Source organism: Crocodylus siamensis, chromosome 4 (genome assembly GCF_052110815.1).
Source record: "Crocodylus siamensis isolate JL-2025a chromosome 4, ASM5211081v1, whole genome shotgun sequence".
Classification (NCBI taxonomy): domain Eukaryota; kingdom Metazoa; phylum Chordata; order Crocodylia; family Crocodylidae; genus Crocodylus; species Crocodylus siamensis.
In genome coordinates, this window is record NC_143398.1 from 144,271,647 (window position 1) to 144,293,523 (window position 21,877).

At 45.8% G+C, this 21,877-nt stretch overlaps 1 protein-coding gene across 1 annotated transcript in view; it reads right to left on the bottom strand.

The window, feature by feature from the left end:
• Nucleotides 1-8,332: 8,332 nt before the first annotated feature.
• The window catches only part of LOC149866689 (transient receptor potential cation channel subfamily V member 6-like), a 37,191-nt gene continuing 23,646 nt past the window's right edge, over nucleotides 8,333-21,877 (bottom strand). Inside the window, exons 8-15 of the mRNA XM_090044017.1 lie at nucleotides 18,701-18,913; nucleotides 17,654-17,740; nucleotides 17,053-17,129; nucleotides 16,522-16,687; nucleotides 16,222-16,288; nucleotides 15,538-15,806; nucleotides 14,155-14,261; nucleotides 8,333-12,361 (exon numbers count right to left, since the gene is read on the bottom strand). Coding sequence (XP_089900143.1) covers nucleotides 12,082-12,361; nucleotides 14,155-14,261; nucleotides 15,538-15,806; nucleotides 16,222-16,288; nucleotides 16,522-16,687; nucleotides 17,053-17,129; nucleotides 17,654-17,740; nucleotides 18,701-18,913 — 1,266 coding nt within the window. The 3' untranslated portion in view covers nucleotides 8,333-12,081. The remainder of the gene's footprint in view (nucleotides 12,362-14,154; nucleotides 14,262-15,537; nucleotides 15,807-16,221; nucleotides 16,289-16,521; nucleotides 16,688-17,052; nucleotides 17,130-17,653; nucleotides 17,741-18,700; nucleotides 18,914-21,877) is intronic.

Below are 21,877 nucleotides of genomic sequence, written 5' to 3' on the forward strand. Positions count from 1 at the left end.
AGAACTACACACTGTGCTACAGCTCTTCTCCATTTCTGTCTTCTGACCTTTTAACTACTGGTACTTAGGTCAGTGACAAGAATAACTTTGATCATAGGACCCCTTGGTAGGAGAGTGAACCAGGTCCTATTCTGTCCTGAGTGTCTTCAGCAGACTTTGAAGGGCCAGCCCTGACTCTGGAGTTGGCTCTGGATGATGCATGACATGAAAAGAAACACAGCTGGCCCCTTTGGATAGCTGATCTGAGCTGCAGTGTAGAGGCAGCTGGAAAAAATCTTAGGGAGGACTTTGGACCTGCAGTGTAGAAATTACTCCAAAAACTAAGAACGGGGCAGGGGGCAGTGTCTTGTCTCTCCGTTGCTGTACTATAAAGCTTCCCTGGGGATCAGAACACTGATCCTCAACAACTTTCAGACAAGTGGGGATCAGGTCAGGAAATCATTCTGTAGCTGGCATATATTGCCACCTAGTGTGGCACAGGGTAGATTTGTCTGAGCTGGGCCATAGCCTGTTGGCTATATTTGTAAGGCCCCAGGCTTTAGAGCTCAGCAGACAAGTGCAAATGTCATCAACTGTTTGTATCTTCCCGATGTGAAGAAATCCCCCTTTCTGTCCCTCCCTTGGGTCATTCCTGTTGGACCTCTCTCTCCCTCTGTTTTGCTTTCTTACTGGTTCAGGCTGGTCAGCCAGGTGAGCTGGCTGGATAAATTCCTGAGGGAAGGGTGGGAACCCTCTCTTGCTCTGCAGAGCATTTTGAAAAGCCACAAGCAAAGTGCTTCCAGGTTGCTGCCTGCATGCATTCCTGTAAGTGAAAACTTGGAATCTAGTCAGGAGTTAGGATTTATGCATGTTCCTGCTCATGGGGAGATGCCCGTAGAGGCTTCACCATGAGCATAACTGGCAGTGAGACCAAGCATGGTCACCAAAATGGACTCTAAGGGGTAGCTGCCCATTGTGATACCAAATCCAGCATTGCCCCTTGTTGCTGGTGACTAGAATTAGCAGCATTCAGGGGTCAGGGAGGGCTCTGCCAGTGCGGCTTCCTTGTTGCCACTCAGAAGACACCAGTGCTGTGGAAGGTGTCAGCACAGCACATAGGGGGTTACCCCAGCTGCGGCTACTTCCTTGGTCACAAGGGCATGGGGTGAGCTGCAGAGATGGACAATACTCCCAGTTGCTGCTGCATTAACTCCTTGGCTGCTGCTAATGACCTTCCCACACAATAGCTGCCCAGGGCACTCACCTTACCAGTAAAGTCTCTGTGTTTCACCCTCTCCATAGCCAGGGCAGACCAAAACTCCTTGTAAGCACACTGAGGCCTAAGCAACCTCCTCTTAAATCTTCCCAGGCCACTGGGATCCAGCTAAGGCAAAGAGTGATGACAGCCTCAGAAGCAGAGGTACATGCTGGCTGAGCTATGCACAGGTGGGAAAACCTGAGTCAGGCTGTCTTCGCACTCAGTGCCCTTCAGGAGTAAAGTGCTAAACAGACTCAGTGACCTTAGCAGAGGCACTCACACTTCTCGTAAATAACAGTGCAAACCAGTTCAGGCTGGGGTTTTGTTTGCCGTCTCTACCATACAGCTTCCGGTATGATACTGTAAAAACAAAGGAACACTTCTCTGTATTTGCAGACCAAGAGAAGCCTCTCACTTCTGTGCCAGGGAGCCCAGGGCACCTTAGGGAAAATGGCACCCTGGGCAAACTTGTATATTGGCACCCAACCCTACTGTATTTTGGCACCGCCCCATGTTTTGGTGCTCTCCCTGGCCCCCAGTCAGTGGCACTGCTGCAGGCAGAGGCAGGGGCATGGAGTGGACGGTAAAATTTGCATGCCAGCATGTCTGCATGTGCCTAGCCCAGCTCTTCCTGAGCAGGGGCTGGAGGTGGGTGGTGGGCTGGGTTGTACACTGCTCCTCGGGCTTGGGGTGGGAAGTGGCTGAGGTGGGCAGTGGGGAGAGCACTGCTTTGAGCACAGGCTGGTCGCATGCGTACGTGTGTGTGTATATGTGTGTGTGTGTGTATGATCACAGCACCCTGAGCAGATGCCCACATCGCCCATCCCTAAGGCTGTCTTTTCTGAAGCCAGGCTTACGCCTCGAGAGACGTATCCTTAGGGCTCCCCCCTATGATTCTAGATCTTTTACTGCACCTGTCAGCAATGTGACCCTTTGATGGTGTCTTGTCACTAGGAATATGAGTGAAATCCCTTCTCCCTCAAATACTCAACACACACTAGGAATCATCCCTCTAGGAGGAGTAGGATTTGAACTAGTGACTAGAGAACTAAATACACTTTATTCGGTCACAGCATAGCACTCTGGCACTACAAACCCAGGTGCACTCTAGCACTACAAATGCAGGTGCAAACAAAAGTACTAAGGCATCATTAGGTGCAGAGTTCAAAGCCTTGGTCAACTAACTTTGACCAAGTTAGTTCATGGTCTTGTCTAATTTGCCTTCAGCAAAACAGGATGAAACACACTTACCACACATGCATATTGGGGAGGGTTAATTAGTGTCTTCGCATGTGTAAAGGGGTGTATGTGTGTGTATGCACAAGAATCGTTAAGCTCTGGAATGGAAGATGTGGGAGGATCATAAACAAAGGCCAGACAGGAAGAGGACACAGCATGGATATAAGGCTGAAAGAAACACCAGGCTTGTAGGGTCCTGGGAAAAGAAGTTAATATCTCACTTACCTATAGGTTATGAATATAAAAACCTTATCAGCATTCAACACATCAGCCTGTAACCTAGAGTATTTTAAAAACTTAATCCTGCCTTGAAGTGAGTTCATTTTGGGTTCATGGAGAGTTCTTACATGTCACACCTGCACATTGACACCTGAGTTTACTCATAGGATGGGTACAGTACAAGCCGTCATCCCCAACAAGCTTCTCCCACTGACAGTGACCCCGACTAGTGAACCAATCAGTGCAGTAACACCAGGCAGAAGGCTGGTCTTGAACACTTCAGTCTTGCTCTGAAGACATCCTGCGTCCGTCGCCCACCCTTGAGTGAAAACTAATCCGAGGCTAACTCCTGGTAGAAGGGACCAGAGACCAGATTCTGCTCCACCTTTCAGGTGTCTGAGGGTACAGACAGACATCACTTTTGTGCTGCCATAACAATTGGTATGGTAGTCCAAAGGGAAAGCAAACAGACATCTGTACCTTTGGTTGCACCACAAACACCCAACTTTATCGCTTGCCAAAGCATGATAATAGTTTTTGCTGGTTTATTGCAGCAAATCTCTCTTATCTTTATGGTGGGAGGGCCTTGGGCAAGTGCTCCTGGGGCTAAAGGAGTCTGGCCTTGCAAGCCCCAGTAATTGCCACACACAATCAGGCCCCTCAAGCCCCAGAAGCTCCTGGTCAGCCTTTTCCTCTTACAGAGGTATTCGCCAAAGACTCCCCAAGGTACATCTCTGCAAGTGGGAAACCCCAGCTTTCTCTGCTTACAGAGATGAGCCCTGGGGAATCTCCAGGCAAACCTCTGCACCCATTGTCCTACCTGATCAACTAGCGGGAAGCACAACAATGAAGAGGATCATCTCAGCACAGCTGATCTGCTATGTTTGGTGACATCTGTTTATAGTCCAAGTAGATTTCACCCTGTGCAAGTCCCTGAAAATCCATTTATGTAACTACTCTTGTAGACCCTTATGACTGCATCATAAAAAAGGGCAAGAAAGAGGAGGACCCACTCACCATTGACATGAAGGGTTTTTCAGGGGCTTGAGCAGGATGGAATAGAATCACACATAGGTACCCAAGCCTACTGATATGCATTATAAGTGGAGAAAAATCTGGCCCCTCTCAGAAGCTGATTGTCCGCACGCACTGGTAAATTATAGGTTATTTTCTTAAATGGGTGAGGTAAAAAAAAAACCACAAGGACATTTTTTTACAATCTACTGCAGCACAGTGGAAATAGAGAATACCACCACCCTTGGCAAGCCCTTTTTAATACAGTATATTGGTATTTTCCTAAGGGCAGGAACCTATCTATGCAATGCCTATATACTTTGCCAGGAAATTCTGCCCTCATTGCAGAACCTTGAATAACCTTGAATTTGCAAGGAGAAAGTCACGGACACAGTGATGCTTGTCTGAATCTGCAGAGAGCCTGAAACAATATTTCTGAGGTGTGAACTTTCCAATTCATCTGTCAGAGTTTTGGATACTGTGCACTTACATGGCCATTTCATTGGTGCAAGATGCCATGCAATTCAGCATTTCTGCCATGGAGTTTCCCATTGTTCTACAGGCAGACCGACATTTTGTTTTTTATTGGCCTTCCACGAGAAAGGAATTTGCATCTGCACGTTGCTCTCCAGCTTTCTGGATCACAGTCCCTGTTTGCTGTGTTGTTCCTTGGACACAGGTAACCAAGGGTCAAGGAGGTCAGCCAGGAGTCTTCTTTGCAGCCTGGTGATCTGGGGTGCTGGCATGGAGGACAGCCAACGTCTGGGTTGGTTATAAACTTCTTCTTTCCATGGTGAACGCATGGGAGGAGGGGACTTCTGAGCTTCATGGGCAAAATCACAGGAGATGAGCCCAGGGGCTGGGGAAGTGTTGGATCTTAGGAGAGCATAGCAAAGTACCCATCCATAGCATTAACCACAGTTATGTTTTATGCCAACTTGACATAAAAATGGAGCCATTGTAGGGTGTGTTTGTGTAGGCTGGGAGGAGGGGAATGAAGGGTTTTGCTTAGTAATAGAAATTGTAATTGACCAGGCCTGTTCTGCAAAGGGCAGGAAAGCAAATGTACATGTATACAAATATACATCTCTTGAACTGCAAGGGGTATTCATTTTTTTGAATCCTGAGGTTAGCAATAAGGCGGACAATTTGTTTTCATATGTAGATGCTGCTTCCTGTAGAAAATAGCCTATGAGCTTGTGTAAATGTATTATTTATTATTGTTTTTAATGGGAAATTCCCAGCTCAGCTCAGGAAGGCTGTACAGCAGTAATTTTCAATCTTTTTTCATTTGTAGATCCCTAAAAAAATCGCAAATGGAGGTGTGGACCCCTTTGAATTGTAAGTGTGAGTATTCACATACTTTTGATTGATCGTAGTAATTTTTTGCACACCCCTTAGACATAGTTTGCAAACCCTGAGGGGTCTGTGGACCATGGATTGAAAACCACTGCCCTACAGATTGTACAAAGTCATTAACTGTGGTGCTTTTGGCATGAAATGCTTGTGGAACATTATACCAACCTCTCTCCCCACTCTGCTCTGCTCCTGGGCACAGGCTGGGTTTATCCATCTCCTTTACTTCCCAAGGACTGCAGCTGACAAACAGATTTAATACATAAGGAGGGAGGTGACCCTGCAGGCGAGTTTAAATTAGGTCTTCATCTTTTCAAGGAAATAAAATAATGCATGAGAGAGAGGGAGGGAAAGAAGGAGAAGAGCACCTAAAGATCAACATAACATGAAGTGGTAGCAAGGGAAGATGCCTACTGTTTGTCTAACCACTCCCTGCATGCATCTATACAAGATGCTTTACTCAAGATTCAAGCTAATTACTGTGCAGTAAGCATCACTGTCTAAACATATAGATGCTTACTGGGTGTGCAATAATTGGCTCTAATCATGAGTAAATTTGTTACCTGCAAATGCTAGTAAAAAAATATTTGAGAATACTTGCTATGCAGTAGCACACGTGTAGATGCCTGACAGGGAGCACAGTGAGAGATTGCTCCTTGCCCCTGGGAGCAAAGCCCCTGACCCAGAAGCAGGGTGCTCCCAGGCCTCACTTCATGATTGTGGGACTGGGGCTGAGAGATACTTATCTCCTGGTGCTGGCCCTGCAACTGTGAAGATAGCACAGGGAGATCCTTATCTCCTGGCACCAGCTCTGCAACCACAGACCTGATACAGGACAATAAGGATCTTCCCATGCCAACCCTGTGACTGCAGAGCTGGCAGTGGGAGATAAGGATTTCCCAGACCCACAATTGCAGAGTGTAGGCTTGGAACTCCCTGCTGCTGGGCCAAGGAGACATTGTCTCTGCCTAGGCTCTGATGGCAGAGCCCACCCTGGCAGCAGGTAGCTCCCAGAGACAGGAAGCAATGTCTCTGACAGCTATCTCCTGGCCCCCATGCTCCCCTCCAACTCCTGGGATAGCACCCAGGGGGAGCCTAGAGCTCCCACTGACTGCTGCAGCAACCCAATGCAAGGCCACAGGAAGCAGAAGCAATCTGCTGCTAGAAGCAGCAAATCTGCTCCTGTGTACCTGCATGTGTAGACACTTGCCAGGGAGAGTTTACTCTAAAATACTTTAGAATAAACTGCTTTCAGATTATTTGCATGTGTAGACATACCTCCTGTGTTGCTTAGAATCCTTGATCATGTGTTATCTGAACTCAGCAAGTATGCTACTCTGGGCAGGGAGAAGGGTGTCTCTGCTGTCAGAAGAACTCTGGGAATGTGTACATTCAATAAAATATTGTCTTTCGAAAGGTGCTGACAAGAGTAATAGCCCCCAAATATTGTAAACAGGGGCATTTGGAGGCTTATTTAAGTGTTGGGATATTTCTTAAACTTTATTTATGTGAAAAGACTTTATAAAAATCAAAGGAAGAAATACCTTTGTATCTATAGTTCTCAAAGCACCCTTTGTTATGGTATTGTTATATGTAACACTTAGTATGTGTTATATTTAGATTGTAGTAAACTTTAATACAACTTAAAATTTTATCTGAGCAGTTGCCAACTAATGTTTACTACAATCTAAATATAGCTCATAAGGGAACCCAGGGCTAAGACTGTAAATCAGCTGATTTTCTGGTCACAGCCCTGAAATGGCAGGAGAACGGATTCAAAGCTCCAGGTGCAGTGCCAGGGCTGAGACCTAAAAATCTGGTCCTGGCCCTGGGTTCCAGAAGAGTCAATTTTTATCTTTCACTTATTTTTTGCCTATGTAAAAATATTAGAGGAATACTTCTCTTGCAAAAAAATGAGAAAGACCACAACAGTTCAGTTCAGAATGTTTTTGACACTCTGTGGCGCCTGTACACATGCATCGAGGCTGCTCCGATGTGCTGTAATTAGAGTGTGGTAATTACTGTGCTCCAGCAGACTCCAGCATCACATGTGTTAGCACCCCCACACTGAAACATGGTGGTGGGAGCGCTATAACTAAAGCTTGTTTGACAAGCTTTAAAACATCCCTGCTGCCATTTTTCAGCGTCCCTGAATTCCTGTTTGAAATCTCTGGGTCTATTGTTTGAATACTGTGTAGGTGTTTTCGTACCTAACAGTGCTAATACTGTGCAACACCCCACAACCCTTTAGAGGGATCTCATAGCCCCTTAAGATGCTGCAGCACACATACTCACACCCTCATATATATATACATACACACACACACACACACACACACACACACACACACACACACACGTATGCATGCCCATATACTACACAAAAGATGTGAGAATTAAAATTGCTGGAGTTGTTAGCTGTATTGATTGTACTGTGAAAGAATTGTGAAGGGTATCTGCTGTATTGAGTTGGCAATGAATTATCTTTGTGTACAAGCTTAAGGAAACAGTGTAAACAAAAAACCAAACAAGTATTGATATGAAGACCTGAGCCTACTTCCATTTAAATCAATGGGCATTTTTTCACAATAGTGAGAGCAATATTTGCCACCAGTCCTCCATATGGGGCTCATTTGGGCAAGAGTGCTTAATGCCCCTTAATAGAAGTTGATGGGGGTTGAGAGTCCATTCATTAGGAGTGGGACAGCTTTCCTGGCAACCAAAGTCAATGCAGTTCCTTGAATGAGTAATAATAGCAGGGTCAGACCTTGAATCAAGACAAAGGGGTAGTAGCATAAACACATGCAGGAGATATTAACAAATCCAAAAGGTAAACCTTTCTTTTCTTTTGAGGACCAGCATTGTTTGTGTCAGATTTCACAGATATGACTAGGTAAACAACTCAGTGCTCAAATTTGAGGTGGGGCCCAAGGCTGCAATCAGGATAACATCATCATTGCGCCACATGATGATCTCTTACTCACAGATGCAAAAACGTGGCCCCTTTTCTGCAGTGTTTGCAATCTAATTTAGAAGAAACATTAATTTATTCAAAATTCTGAAGGGGGCCACTGGAAATGATTATCAAGGAATCTCTCAACTGGATGCAGTTCTATTGTTGGGGTATAAAATGCCAAAGCCATGATAAACACGAACAGTTGACTTCTCTGGAGGTTGCTGATGTGGAGACAGTCACAGGAACTATCATGTGTTACTTGCTTTACGAAGGGAAAAGAATATGACAAACACACATTATTTGTATGCGGGTTTTAATTTTCCACAAAATCCTCCTGTTTTCATTCTGACCAGTGACACATCAAAAATAGCTCATCCATTTCAACTCAGAGCTATTTTCCCAACTACTAATTTCCCAAGCATAACAAAGAATCTTAAAACCTTGAAATTGCTTCGGCTTTTGAAGGTAGTCTGAGGTCAATTGTTGGAAGACCAAGGGAGAAAGGAAGGCCTATTAACTAAGCAAGGTTCTGGGACTGGACAGTGACTCAATGGCCTTGCAAGAAATATAGCCTGATTTCTGTGAAGTCCTGACATTCCCTCCACTGTTTACTGAAGTGACAAGTTGCTGAAAGGAATAAGCATCTTCCAAGGGGAACTTGGTCCCATCCCAAGTGCCAGGAAGAACCTGGTGCTGCTGTGAGCCCCAGTCTGCAGCAGCAGCCTGCTCTTGTCCCATGCACAGATCCGGGGGCACAGTTCAGCTGCCCAGGCTGCAGCCCTCCCAGGGTACATGTAGCAGCAAGAGCCATGCCCCTCCGTCCCATGACCTGCACTCACTGACAGATCCCTCTGCTTTGCTCCTTGCTGCAGCCCTGGGAGCAACCAATGGCCTACTCCGCACCCCTCCCACTCCCCCTTCCCTACTCCCAGCCTTACTCCCTCCCTCCCTCACTGCTGCAGGAATGTATCCCTATTTGTTACTTTATAAACTGGGTTGCCTTTATGCAAATTTGGTTTATGCGCAGTTTTCTGGGAACGCATGTACCGCATAAAGTGAGGGAAACCTTTATTGGACATCCAAAACCACTAGCAGTGAACTAGTGCCAGAGATAGACTATAGCTGATGGGTCTGGCTTTCTTGTTTAACCTATGTAAGCTGCAAAATAAGGCCCATATAAAGAGTGAGAATGGTGAGTTCTTAAAACCAAGGAACTACAATTATACAGGTTTTCAATTACATAAATAATTTTTAATGACATAAATAAGGTCATTAAAAATGTTTCCCATTTAAAGTGTTCCTTACATATTTCACCAAAGCTTTCCAGACCTTATCACCCAGCTCCCTTTACCACTGTCCTGCCCTGAGAGTTTTTGATACAAGAAAGGAAGAAGGAGATGATGACATGATGAGGTGAAGTAATTCTAGATAATATCAGCATGAAAGGCCACAAAACCAATCATATTGCTCCATGTTGCAACCTTATTGTATAGGCAAATTTCAAAAAATGGGGAAAACCCACAGACATTTTAGTTGTCCTCAGTGAAAACAAATTTAGAAATGTGTTTTTGCTATTGAGACTGTATGAGTACACATGACTAGTTGATATCTACTGTCATTTGCACCTATGCAGTTTCCAGCAACTTTACTGAAACTGTCCTGGGATGATAATCCCGTGATGATAATGTCCAACTACAGGAGGCAGTTGGCCAGTGTTACCCAGAGGACAGTTCAAGGTAAAATGCATGAAATGTGTTTACAGTAGTAAAAAGACTGAATTCCTTCTCTCTCTGTGTTGAACTTGGATGATAATCTTTCACTAAAACTATACATTATGCTTATGGTTAAAAGCGTAACTCTGAGAAGAAGGCACCTTCTCATTTAGAGCATCTTCTTGCTAGGTGCTTTTGTATCTGTAGCAGATTCAGAAACCTGCAAAACATATAAGGACGTGGGCTGGATTCTATTCCACCTCACTCATTGGCAAATTGCAGGATGCAATCTCAGGCCAGAATCATTATTCCTAGTGGTGTCAGAGACAAAAAGGGTAGAGCTGGATGTTCAGAGCCTAAGTCTGAATTGCTGAAACTTGGAACAATCTTTTTTTTTATTTTTTTATTTTTTCTTCATGTACAAATAGAGCCAATCACACTGATGAGCCCGTTTGTAAAAATGACCACATGGTAATTGTGTTTCAGGCACTTTTCTAACCGGTTAAAAAGCCCAGCTGGATTTGGAAAAAATCCCACAAACTCCTCCTTTCCTGCCATCTCCCATTTCATTAAGAAAGAAAATTAAACTACAATTAGAGTAGCAATTCACAGTTTTGGCAAATGTGCAAAATCACATATTTCCCACTGCCACCGACATTTAGCACAAACCCCTGAGGTTAGAAAGGAGGGTCTGAGAATACAGAAATGTAAAGGAGACCGACCAACACAATGCCAGTTCACCAAAATGAATCACATTGTAATATTCAGCTGAATCCAAGGGAGGTGCCGCCATCCTTGGGACTGAACACACATTCAAGTAAGAAAAAGGTATATTTAATAAAATGCACAACCCCATGGAGTTGGCTGTGGCACCTAAGTCTCCCCCAGTCCCATGCACGGGATATTTTAAAGGAAGAAGGAAATGACACCATTAACAGGAAACTCACTTGTTTCGGGTCCTTCCCTGCTGGTTTCTGAATGTCAGGAAGCATTAGAAGGTCCTGATATAGCTATAGATGTAAGCTTCTGGGTCTTCTACAGACCTCTTACTGGTCCTAGTAGAGAGGCATTGTAAGGTCATGAGTCTGTGAAATGCTGGGGGACTGAGAGCCTCTAGAAGAGCAGTCCACATCATCTAGTCATTTTTCCTTTAAAGAAAGCCTTGACAAAGGACTGAAGCAGGAGGTGAAACAAAACTGAACCTATTAGACCAGGCATCAATGGCAAGCCATTGTTAGAAGACATGTGGCTTGTTTTCTTGTGGCTTATGCAATCCCTTCCACTGTGCTATGTGCAGCATTGGGTCCCCATTTCATTTCACTACAACTGGGCTACAACCTTGTGACTTAGGAAGGGGTGAAGTGGAAATGGATATCCCTCAGCACTGCATGACCATAAGTACACAGTCTTCAGAAAGAAAAAGACCAAGCATGTTATAATATTGACATAGCAAAGGTAGCAGATGGCAAGCAGACATTAGACCCTGGGCCATTGAGTAATTGTTCAGACATCTGCTTTTCTATAGTATACCTGGCCCACATTCAGTTTACCTGGGATCTCCACAGGACATGCACCGCAGGATACCATCCAATCAGTTCCCGCACACCCTTGAAACAGGGAAAAGTTCCCAGAATTGGTGCCTCAAGACACCCATAGAGAATATCTAACTAACCTTCACATTTCTGTAGGTGATACAGCATCAAACTGCATTAACGTGGCAGATAAATCAAACCATCCAGTACCTCCCAGTGTAGCAGTGTGGAAAATGCAGCTAATAAGGTTTGTATTTCTTGTGGGAGGAACATCTGGCTACCCCTTGAATGCCAGTTGGCTAGTGACAGTCCCTTTAATCACTTTAATGTCAGCAGCTATTTTTTCCTGAGTTTAAATAATGTCTTTAGTTCTGCATCAAATGAAAAAAAACTTGTCAATTCTCTTCGGTTCAGAAGGCACTGAGGTCTTTGCTGGACTGGGCAAGGGAGGGCAAGAAAGTTGTTGACCAGCTCTTCATCTCCCTGCAGTAACAATTTCTTGGAAGTGAATACAACTTCAGTGCTGACCCAGTTTTCCTTTGTTTCTCTAGAGTTATAGAACGGGATAAGGATTCTCCACACCTCAGCTCAGCAGCCTGACCAAACCGGTGCTGTGCATCAGCGCGGTATTCAAAATATCTGAAGGGTAAAGGGAGAGAAGACTTAGCTGATGGTATTAGTTCTTTGCCGGAGCGTGGACTGTGCACAATGAACTGAGAGAGCTCATCATGGCGTGCATGTGAGAGTGTCCACTCATAGCCAGAGGTGCCAGCATGCATCAGCAGTCATTCTTGTCACGTGGGCGGAAGACATGCCTCAGACATGGTAAACCTCCTCTTCCGTGCTGGGGTTAATTTCCCCACGGAACTGGCTGAAGGTGCTGCGCCTCAAGATCTGCCAGCCACGGTGGGAGCTGCTCCGGGTTGTGCTTCGGGATACCGATGAAGCAGATGGCGTGAGGTGCCTCTTGCAGGGGAACTCTTCATCCAGCTGCAGTTTCTCAGAGTACTTGTCACAGTCTTCCTTTTCCTGGCTCTTAAACGCATCTGCGTAGCGGAACATCTTGTGCTTGTTGGGGTCAACCCGGTCTTCTACCCTGTAGTAGGGTGAAAAGAAATGCAATATAGCAGACATAGACCAGCTTCTTGACAACTGTAGTAGTTACACCCAGCAGCCCTCTTCCTGCATCTCACCAAACACAGATTCATGTTGGAGCAGGTAATGCTTTCCCCAGGGAGCTCCACGGGTGTCAGCCCATTCTCTTCACACTCGCCGACTTCCTGTTCTCTCCCCTCCTGAGACGTCTATCCCCTTGTCTGATTTTCTGTCCGTGTCTTTTCCCTTCTCTTTCACCCACACGAGATGCTGTGGACCTGATTCCAGTCTACCTGTTGGCCAGCTAAGTGGAATTGGGACCCTAATTGTGATTCTGCTCCAGCCTTTTCTAGTCCCTGAAAAGCCTTAATGTAATGGCTTTTGTAACACACCATTATCTGACCCTTGAGTCTGAGTCACAACAAGGCAGTGTGGAGAAGGAAAAGAACACACCTGTCTTTTGCATCAACAGGTTTTCAGGGATTCAGGCGGGGTGGAACAGACTTGCTCTTAGGCATCACATCCACATATGTGCCCAGTAAGTGGAACAAAATCTGGCTCTTTTCCATGTTTGCTCTGTGTTGATGTTCAATCCCACAGCTACTCTGTTCCCCATACCTGCTCAGTACTCTCTTCTGCTCCTGGCTCAGTACTCTGCTCTGTGGTTGTGTGTTTCCAGAAACCACCCGGCCCACCATCCACCTGAAATCTCCCCGCTCCTGTTTCACTTGTCTTCTTCAGTTCTGCCCGGGAGCTTTCCTTCTTATGAGTCAGACTGCTGTCTCTCCCTCTGAAGTGCTGTCCCATGTTATATACCAGGCCCATGCACGTGATAGGACTACATATGTGTCTATTACTTTCCCCCCAGCCTAGAGTGATGTGGAGTGGAGTTTGTGCTGGGCAGCAGCCCGGGGGGCGGGGGGGGCGTGTTACACTGCATTTTCTAATTGAAAACACTTCCCACTGGTGCAGCATTCCTGCTGCTAACTCTGCCTGGAAAACTTGAAATCCTCAAGCCTTCCCGGCCTGCTGAAACCTACCAACAGCCCCATTGCGTAGGGCAGCTGCTCCCCCTCGTGGCTTACTCCATACAACAGCAGAGAAGTAGGTTGATTCTGCTCCCACATGGGTAGGTCAGATATAAAACATGAGCAGAAACTTGGGCCTGGTTTTATCCCAACCCAAGGCATGTTCATTCTCTGTACACGGCTTGACGCCAAATCCTAGATCTCAGCAACCCCACACAGTGGGGGTGCTGCTTGGAATTGGATCTAAATTATTTGCTGGGTCTCTTCCCTGCCTGATGCAGTCTCCTTTGGCTGCACAAGCTTAATATGTTGACTCTGCTGCATCCCGTTACACCCTAGTGCCCTATTCTAACAGTCCCTTCCATTGTGTTACTGCTGTTTGGTGTTTGCAATGTTGGAAGTTCATTTTGCTGCCAGGGATAGCTACTAGACTGACAGCTGCACAGACTAACATGCTCTGCAGAGGGACAGACTTTCCCAGCCATTCACACTGCTCCTGACACAGAATAGGAGGGGAATGGAAGATGGAATTCAGGCTCTGTGGCCCTTCCAATTTCTTGGCACCCCTGCAGAGCCTGCCAAATAGGATGCAGCTCATTTCACATAGATCATCAGTGCTGTGTCTCAGGGAAGATGCAGGGGAGTACTTCTGTCAGCCCAAATCTGCTGATACCCTCCAGGGCTGGAAGGATAGCAGTGAGACTCCTTCAGATTTGTCCCTGGAGGACCTTTTGAGCTCCTGGTCTCCACGGTTAGAGGTCCTCACCTCAGGTACCAGCAGTCACTCAGCCCAAACTCCCGACCACAGATTCCAGAACGAGGCCAGAGGCACCGGGGGAGTTTTCTTTCCAGCATGACTGTTGTGGCAACAATCTGCCCAAGTACAGAGAGGGACAAAGAGAGTTAGGAAAAAAAACCTAGAACAATGTTTGTAACACTTCACTTTGAAAATGGCTTATCAGGCTGTAGAGACAAAGGCAGGATCTATATGCTGCAAACTGAAGGGACTCTTACTATTACAGCTTAAATTTTAAATTTAATTTATCACAGATTTCATAACACCTGCTGAAGCAGGCTGTTTTCTATCAGAGTATACACATCTCTAAATAATCTGATATATGATGTGCTACCCTGCCTTGCCTTCTGCCTAACTGCAGACTAACACAGCTAACCAACTTTCTCAGCTTTAATTTTGCTGTGGTTTGCTCAAACAACAGCAAGTTTCTTCCTACTTATACAGGGTGGCAAGGGAGAGGTCACTCACTTAAGGCACAGAAGCCACTTTGCTTACACAAACGTCAGAGCTGTGAGCAAAGTCAGCATATTCAGTACCATCAGGACATCCTCACTAGCATGTGACTAAAGTTAACCATTAAACTTGTTTAGCATCTCTCAGCAAGATAGGGGAAAGGTTGACTGTTGGCCAGATGGACCACTGGTCTGGCAAGAGACAGCAAATGGCAGTACTAGGTCTAACCATTCATCCAGAAGGGGTATATCAGCTTCTTTTGCTGGATCCAAACAGATCATAGGTGTGACTCATTCATTTGTCATCCTACCTCCTGTGCCTCCTGTTTATCTCTATAATCATTGTATTAAATTCTAAATTGCTTTGGGATGGCATTCATATCCAAGAAGTTAACACCACTAAATGCAGCTACAATTCTGTTTATCAGGAGAGTACCTGAGCAGGGGATATGACACAAAGGATGGATGAGAAAGGGCAGAGTCTTATCCATATGGGATTTGAAATAAGGCAGGGGGTTGATGAAGTAGAGATGTGCAGAATGCCTGTTCCAGATGGAAGGAGCAGCAGAGGAGATAACTCTTATGCCAAATGTGCCCAGACTAGGGAAAGGGGCTGAAGGAGTTTGGCCCTTGAGACAACAGGCAGAAAACAAGGGCATGAGTTTGGCTGGGGAAGCCCATGCTGTGGAGGTAATGGGGTAGGGAGTAGAGCAAGCAGACTCTGAAACAAATGGAGGACCTGAGCAGTGGATCCACGTATGGACAGCAGTGATGTGGCCATGGTTCCTTGCAGTGTGGGTGCAAGTCGTTGCGCCACTCAGCACTTTCCCTGAGGCCTGCTCTTTTTACTCTGTCCCAGAGGGACTCCCCATAAACTGATTTAACTCAGCAATGTCCTCACCTGTGCCCTCCAAAGCTCATCTCGCTCATTAGCCACACGCCAGTGGGTGTCACCCATCATAGCAATGAACAGGTTGAGCATGAGGAGGGTGGCGATGATGGCAAAGGCAAAGTATACCACGCTGTACATGAAGGGCAGATCTACATCGTAGTTGGCAGGCCCATCGATGATAGTGAGGAACAGCTCAAAGGTGGTGAACAGGGACATGGCATAGTCATAGAACTGACCCAGGCGGTCTGGGTCCTCAGTCTGGAAGATGACATAGAAGGCTAGAAAGGGAGGAAGAGTGAGAAGGTTAAGGCAGGAAGAGTGTCTTGTAATCAGAGGTAGGGCCAGTGTGGTGATTCCCAGATCATGAGACCTTCCTGACAGTCATTGCCTCTCTTGCTGTGCTTTTGCAGACGCCACTACAACTGGCCTTTGCTCCTAGCTGGCACCTTCCACCACGGCTGCCATAGGAGCAATTCATGATGTGCAAGTGGTGATATAGCAGAAATCAGCACTAGGAAAAGAGACCTAGAATCATGCCTCATATAACAGAAGCCACATGTAACCACAGCTCTAGCTGGCTCATGTTCAGAGGGTCGCCTGCCAGGATGCTGAGGCATGCACTGGGCCATGTCCAGATGAAGCAAGGAAACACAAAAGAGACAGTGTAGCCAGATTTGCAAGTTGCAGTCTTACCTGATGCAAAGCCAAGAATCACCACGGCCATGAGCCAGCAGAAGCGCATGAGATCTCCAAATATCATCTGAAGAGCAAAAAGAAAGGAACAGTGAGCATGAGATCTGGCTCTCTCTCACCAAGTCATGGAGAAATGCTGCACTACCTCAGTTTGATGTTCAGGCTATGTTGAGGAAAGGGGTGTCAGAAAAACCTTGTCACACCAATGCCTCTATTCAGTGGGCTCATTATGTGTTGTGGGACCCCTAAAGCCCCTTCTACCACTGGAAAAGACTTGTCCCCCCTCCACATTTTCCATACCTTCTGGATCATGATGGTGAAGGGACCCAGCATCTGAAAGCCCCGGGCAAAGTACATGACATTGCACCAGCCCAGCACAAGGGCAAAGGACATGGGGACCACCTCTCCATCAGTGCTGGTGAGACGCATCACCATGGTCATCAGGATCATACAGGCATAGGTGATTCTGCAGGAAGAAGAGACAGAGCTCTGTGGATATGCATGGGAATCCCATCCTGCTCATTCTTTCCCTTTTTTCTCACTGTTCACACACAGGCACACAGTCATTCATCCTACATGTGGATAAAGTTGGCTAAGGGCATATCTTTGTGCTCATCAGTTCTTGCTCCCTTATATGATTATCATCAATTTCTCTCTTGCTTTTTCTGTCTCTGTCTCTCTCTGTCACACACACACATGCATAAAACTTAAATCACAAGAGAATGAGGCCCAGAAAAGGGCCCTTCACTCAAACAAAAGAGAAGACAGGAGTGATGATGGTTGAAGAGCAAACAAGTGCATATCTATACATTTGGGAAGGTAAAGACTTACATGATAACATGGAAAGGACCTCCCAGGATGGTTTGCCCAAAGTACTTGGTGGCTCCAACTCTGAGAATATCTGGAATCTAAAAGAGACATGCTCTTTTAGTTTGGGATTCAGCCAGTTGCCACAAAAGGAGGAATTCATAATAATAATGCCTCATCTTCACCAAATTCTGCTCATTCATTGATCTCAAGCTAACAACAAGCCACACTATGTGACTTCATGCATCTCTGAAACTCAGCCATCCATGTGGAGAAATGAAGAAGCTGTTTAGGAACACAGGGCATTGTACTACAGCCCAGATCCATTCAGAACAACTTGGACAGTCAAAGGGGAAACTTCATGATTTGAAGGATGCTGGGACCAGCATCTCTCTAACTCCTCCCAGAAATGCTCAGAGTTCTCACTGACAAGTGGCCATGGATTCAGTCTCACCAAAAGTATATTTGCCAGTACTGTGCACAAAAGGACTTTACTCAGTCACTTAAATCCAGAGAACAGTCCTTACTGAGTCACCCAAACAGGCCAGTGTATTTAGCGTAAGTGATTCTATCTTGACTACTTCCCACCCCACTCCTGGTTCTGGTGGCTCACTGTCCTCCTCACCTCCAGGATCAGTATCACTACAGCTCCGATCACGGTGACCAGCTCCCCTACCAGCCTCAGCTGATCCTCATATGTCACATAAGATTCCTGAAAGAAAGAAATAAAGTGACCCAACTGGTTAGGACAGAGGAACAGAGCAATCTCATGCACTGCTACAGACTGGGGACTGACTGGCTAAGCAGCAGCTCTGTGGAAAAGGAGCTAGGGGTCACAGTGGAAAATAAGTTGAATATGAGCCAACAGTGGAAGCATCTATACAAGATGCTACATCACTGGAGCCATGAGCTATGGCAACCTCGCGTTGACAGGCACAAACCGTGATGCATCCTGTTTTTGGTCCCTGACTACAGAAGGGATGTGGACAAATTGGAGCGAGTCCAGTGAGGACAAAAAAAATGGTTTGGGGGCTGGAGAACATGATTTATGAAGAGAGACAGAGGGAACAGAGCTTATTAGTCTGGAGAAGAGAAAACTGAGGAGGGATTTAATAGCAGCCTGCAATTGCCAGAAGCGTGGTTCCAAAGAGGATGGAGCTCAATTGTCCTCAGTAGGGGCAGATGACAGAACAAGGAGCAACGGTCTCAAGTTGCATCAAGGGAAGTTTAAATTAGATATTCAGAGAAAAAACTTTCTCACAAGGATAGTAGTAAAGCACTGTTAGAGGTTACCCAGAGAGTTTGTAGAATCCCCACTCTTAAATCTTTTTAAAACCTGCGTAGACAAAGCCTTGAACTAATATGATATAGTTGGGGTGGTCCTGCTTTGAGCAGCGAGCTGGACTAGATGACTTCCTGAGTTCCTTTCCAACCTTAATTTTTCTATGATTCTGCGATTCTGTAAGAACTATACTGGCCCAGCTTGAGTCTTGGAGCCCCCAGACCATGGAGAATTCCTCATCAGTAATCTCTCACTGAAGAATAGGTGGGGATGATAGAGATAAATGGAGGCATAGCTGCCATGGTTTGGATTCAGAGATATGAGGGCCCCTGTGGTTGTGGTCAGGATGGAGCCTCCAGCCCCTTCCCATGCGGCCTTCAGTCAACGCACCTGCAGCATTTTCTGGACATAGATCGTGTTGTCCCTGTCGCTGGTTCTGTTGCTGGTCCGAGCTTTCAGTGGCCGGTAGACACAGCACATGGTGAAGCAAATAATGTACAGCACATAGAGAAAGGCCAGGAAACAAAAATAGGGACGCCCGTACAAATTCCACTTCAGGTTCACAAGCTCCTTCACAGGCGTCAGGTCTAAGATCTGCCGGGCCTAAATGAGAGACAGAAAGAGAAGGGGGAGGGTAAGATTATTGGCTGTATGAAGCACCTGCTTCTAGGTACTGTCTGTACTGCTTCCTGGAAGGACTTGAGCCCAAGCTAATCTCTCCAAAGTCATCTCAGCAGCAGGAAACAATTGTTTTCATACAGAAGAGAATTCCTGGGTTAGTTTGGATTAACTTGAGCTGCCAATAAGAGGACTAGGTAAAATGCTAAGAAAATAGACTGTGGGAAACATTCTGCATTGCCAGCAGGGTGTATTAGGTGGCTGGATATTTTTTTTCTGTCATTTAGTGTCATAGGCTTGATGCTGTGTGCATTTATGAGGTGTGTGCCCGTTTGAAGGAGAGGGAGGTTTGCAGTTTCTAAAGTGCATGGAGTCCATGGACACAACAACAAAGCAAACTCGTCTACTCTTAACAACCTGTGATGAGACACTGCAGAAAAGAAATTGTATTCTTTACAATTGCATTTTATAGTGTCCTACAAGACAATTCACAAAGCATACAGCAGGTGTATAGTAGGGATGGGCTAGCCTCAGGGTGCCAGAGAGTTCATGAACCTTCTGAACCATTCTGCAGGTTCCTAGGGTGCACAACTCTCACTCAAGTTCATGAATCTTCTCCTCCTGTCAGCGCAAGCTGCTATGAAAGCTGACCTGAACAAGCCAAATAAAACTCTGGGGTATGTTAGATACCAGCACTTTTCCCCTTCTAAATGTTCTCCAGTCACAGGATTGCAAGTCAGGAAACCAGGGTCCTATTTCCACCAGCGGCACTGATTTCCCATATGTCCTTACAAAAGTCAAAATTTCAAGACTAGTCTGTGTAACCTTGGAAATTTAAATGCATAGTCTTATTTCCAAAAGTGCTCTTACTGACTTCACTTGGCGTCGTGGGAAATATGTTTCTGAAAAACATGTCACCAAGGTTGAAAATTTCTGTCCTTACCATGCCCTAGCTTTATTTTTTTGCTCTATATTATCATAGAGTCATAGAAAAGTAGAGCCATGGCCTCCGGAGGCCATCTGATGCAACCTCCTACTCAGGGCAGAATCATCCCTATCTAAATGATCCTAGACAAGTGTTCATATAGTCCTAAAGACAAAATAATAGGGATGACACCATTTCAACTTATGAAGGCAGTGGCCGGCAACCTTTGGGAACAATTTGGCTCCAGTCCAACACAGGCTGGGGGGCTTTAGCAGCACATCAGCAATGGGTACTGTTCAACAGCGGGGAGCCTGTTCATGCATTAGGCAGTGAGGAGCTATGCCTGGACTACAGCTGCAGGGTGGGGAAAAGTAGGGACAGGGCAGGTGCAGCTCTCAGATACCTGGCCCTGGTGCATCTCACCACCTCCTGGCCCTGATGCATGCCTGGGTAAAACTCCTGCCTCCATGGGCCAGATCCAGTGGCTCCATGGGCCAGATCTAGCCTGCAGGCCATAGGTTACCAACCCCTGCACTAGGTGGCTTGGAGAAATTTTCAGATTCCTTAATCCCCATTAAAGCATCTAAATGAAAGGGCCACCACCCAGCAGTTGCCATTGCAAAAGCTGTAGCACATCTCCTCAGCCACACGTGTGACTGGTATCAGCAGTTACTGTTTATGCTGCCTTTCCACAGGGTATTGAATCAGGTTTCTGGTCTTGGGCCCTTTCTTCAGGTATACAGTCTGGCCTGGAACCAGCAAATCTAAAGCACTAACGACTGTTGAGGGATGAACTACCATGTCTGACAATGCTTCTTCTCAGGCACAGTGGAAATCAAGGGAAAGCTTGCCTGTGCAGGAGACAGAGACTTCTCCAGAGTCACTTTGAGACCACTGAATACACTTCCAGTGGAAGAAAAAACACAAGTCTCACTCCTCGAAGGACAAAGGTCCTTTTTGATTTCACATTTTTAATGCAACTTAATAGTAATGTGTGTGTTTAATCAAATAAACAAAATCATTCCCATCCCCCAAGCAAAACGCCCACCCTGAGCCTTACTGAAACAAAAGCACTGCAAATGCAACTCTTATCCCCGAGGGGAGAGAAGGAACATCTGTTTCTGGTGTTGGTTCTGCTTCTCACTGCCCTATGGGGAAGCATTCGCATGCTGCAGCAAGGAGGGCACTATATGAAACTAAATAGCACATGGTACAAGAGAGAACATTAGGAGCTGTTTGATGCCGAGTTCTTTCAAATATCTGGCCTGTGCTTCTCTAATGGTTGCAAACTGCCCAGCACTCCTCAGATTGGAAGTACTGTTCTACCAACCCAGGTTATTTTTATGACTGCAAATGAGATGCTATCGATCCTGTTCATCAGCAAGCCTTTTGCCAATGGGTCGGGGGCCAAAAGTACGTGGAATAGTTGGCTGCAAGAAATGGTCACAGCAGTCATTTGCACCCTTAGAAATAACACTGAACAAGTGCTGCAGACTGTGCCGTGAGAGAAAACTCTGATTTGTCTAGGAAGACTGCATTGGGTGTGGGAAGTGAGGAGGGGAGAAATGGGGTCTCCAGAGGGAAATGTGGTGGCCAGAGTACTCTCTCTGGACACCTTTGATTTTGAGGATGTCACAAATAAATTTTGCAGGGGGCTCACTACATGAAGGGAAGGGTGAAAGGTCGATGCTTGCCTTAGCAGATTTCTGAAGTTCTCATATCAATGGTTTTGTCATAACTAAGCCATTATCTCCTTCAGAAAAAGAAAGGGAGAAGGCACTGAATAGAGCTGATTAGGAAAGACAGCACGAGATAAACAGCTTCAAGGGGGAAAAAGAGACAGAAGGAGAAAGAGGTGTTAACTATATAAAGGGATCGGCTTGTTTGCTCACCAGTCAAGGAATTTCTATACACGAAAATATCAAACAAGTACATAGCAATGTTTTCACTTATGTCTTAACTGCATGAGTATAAGTAACACTGTAGGGAATTTTTATTTATTTTCCTATGTTATATTTTCCATA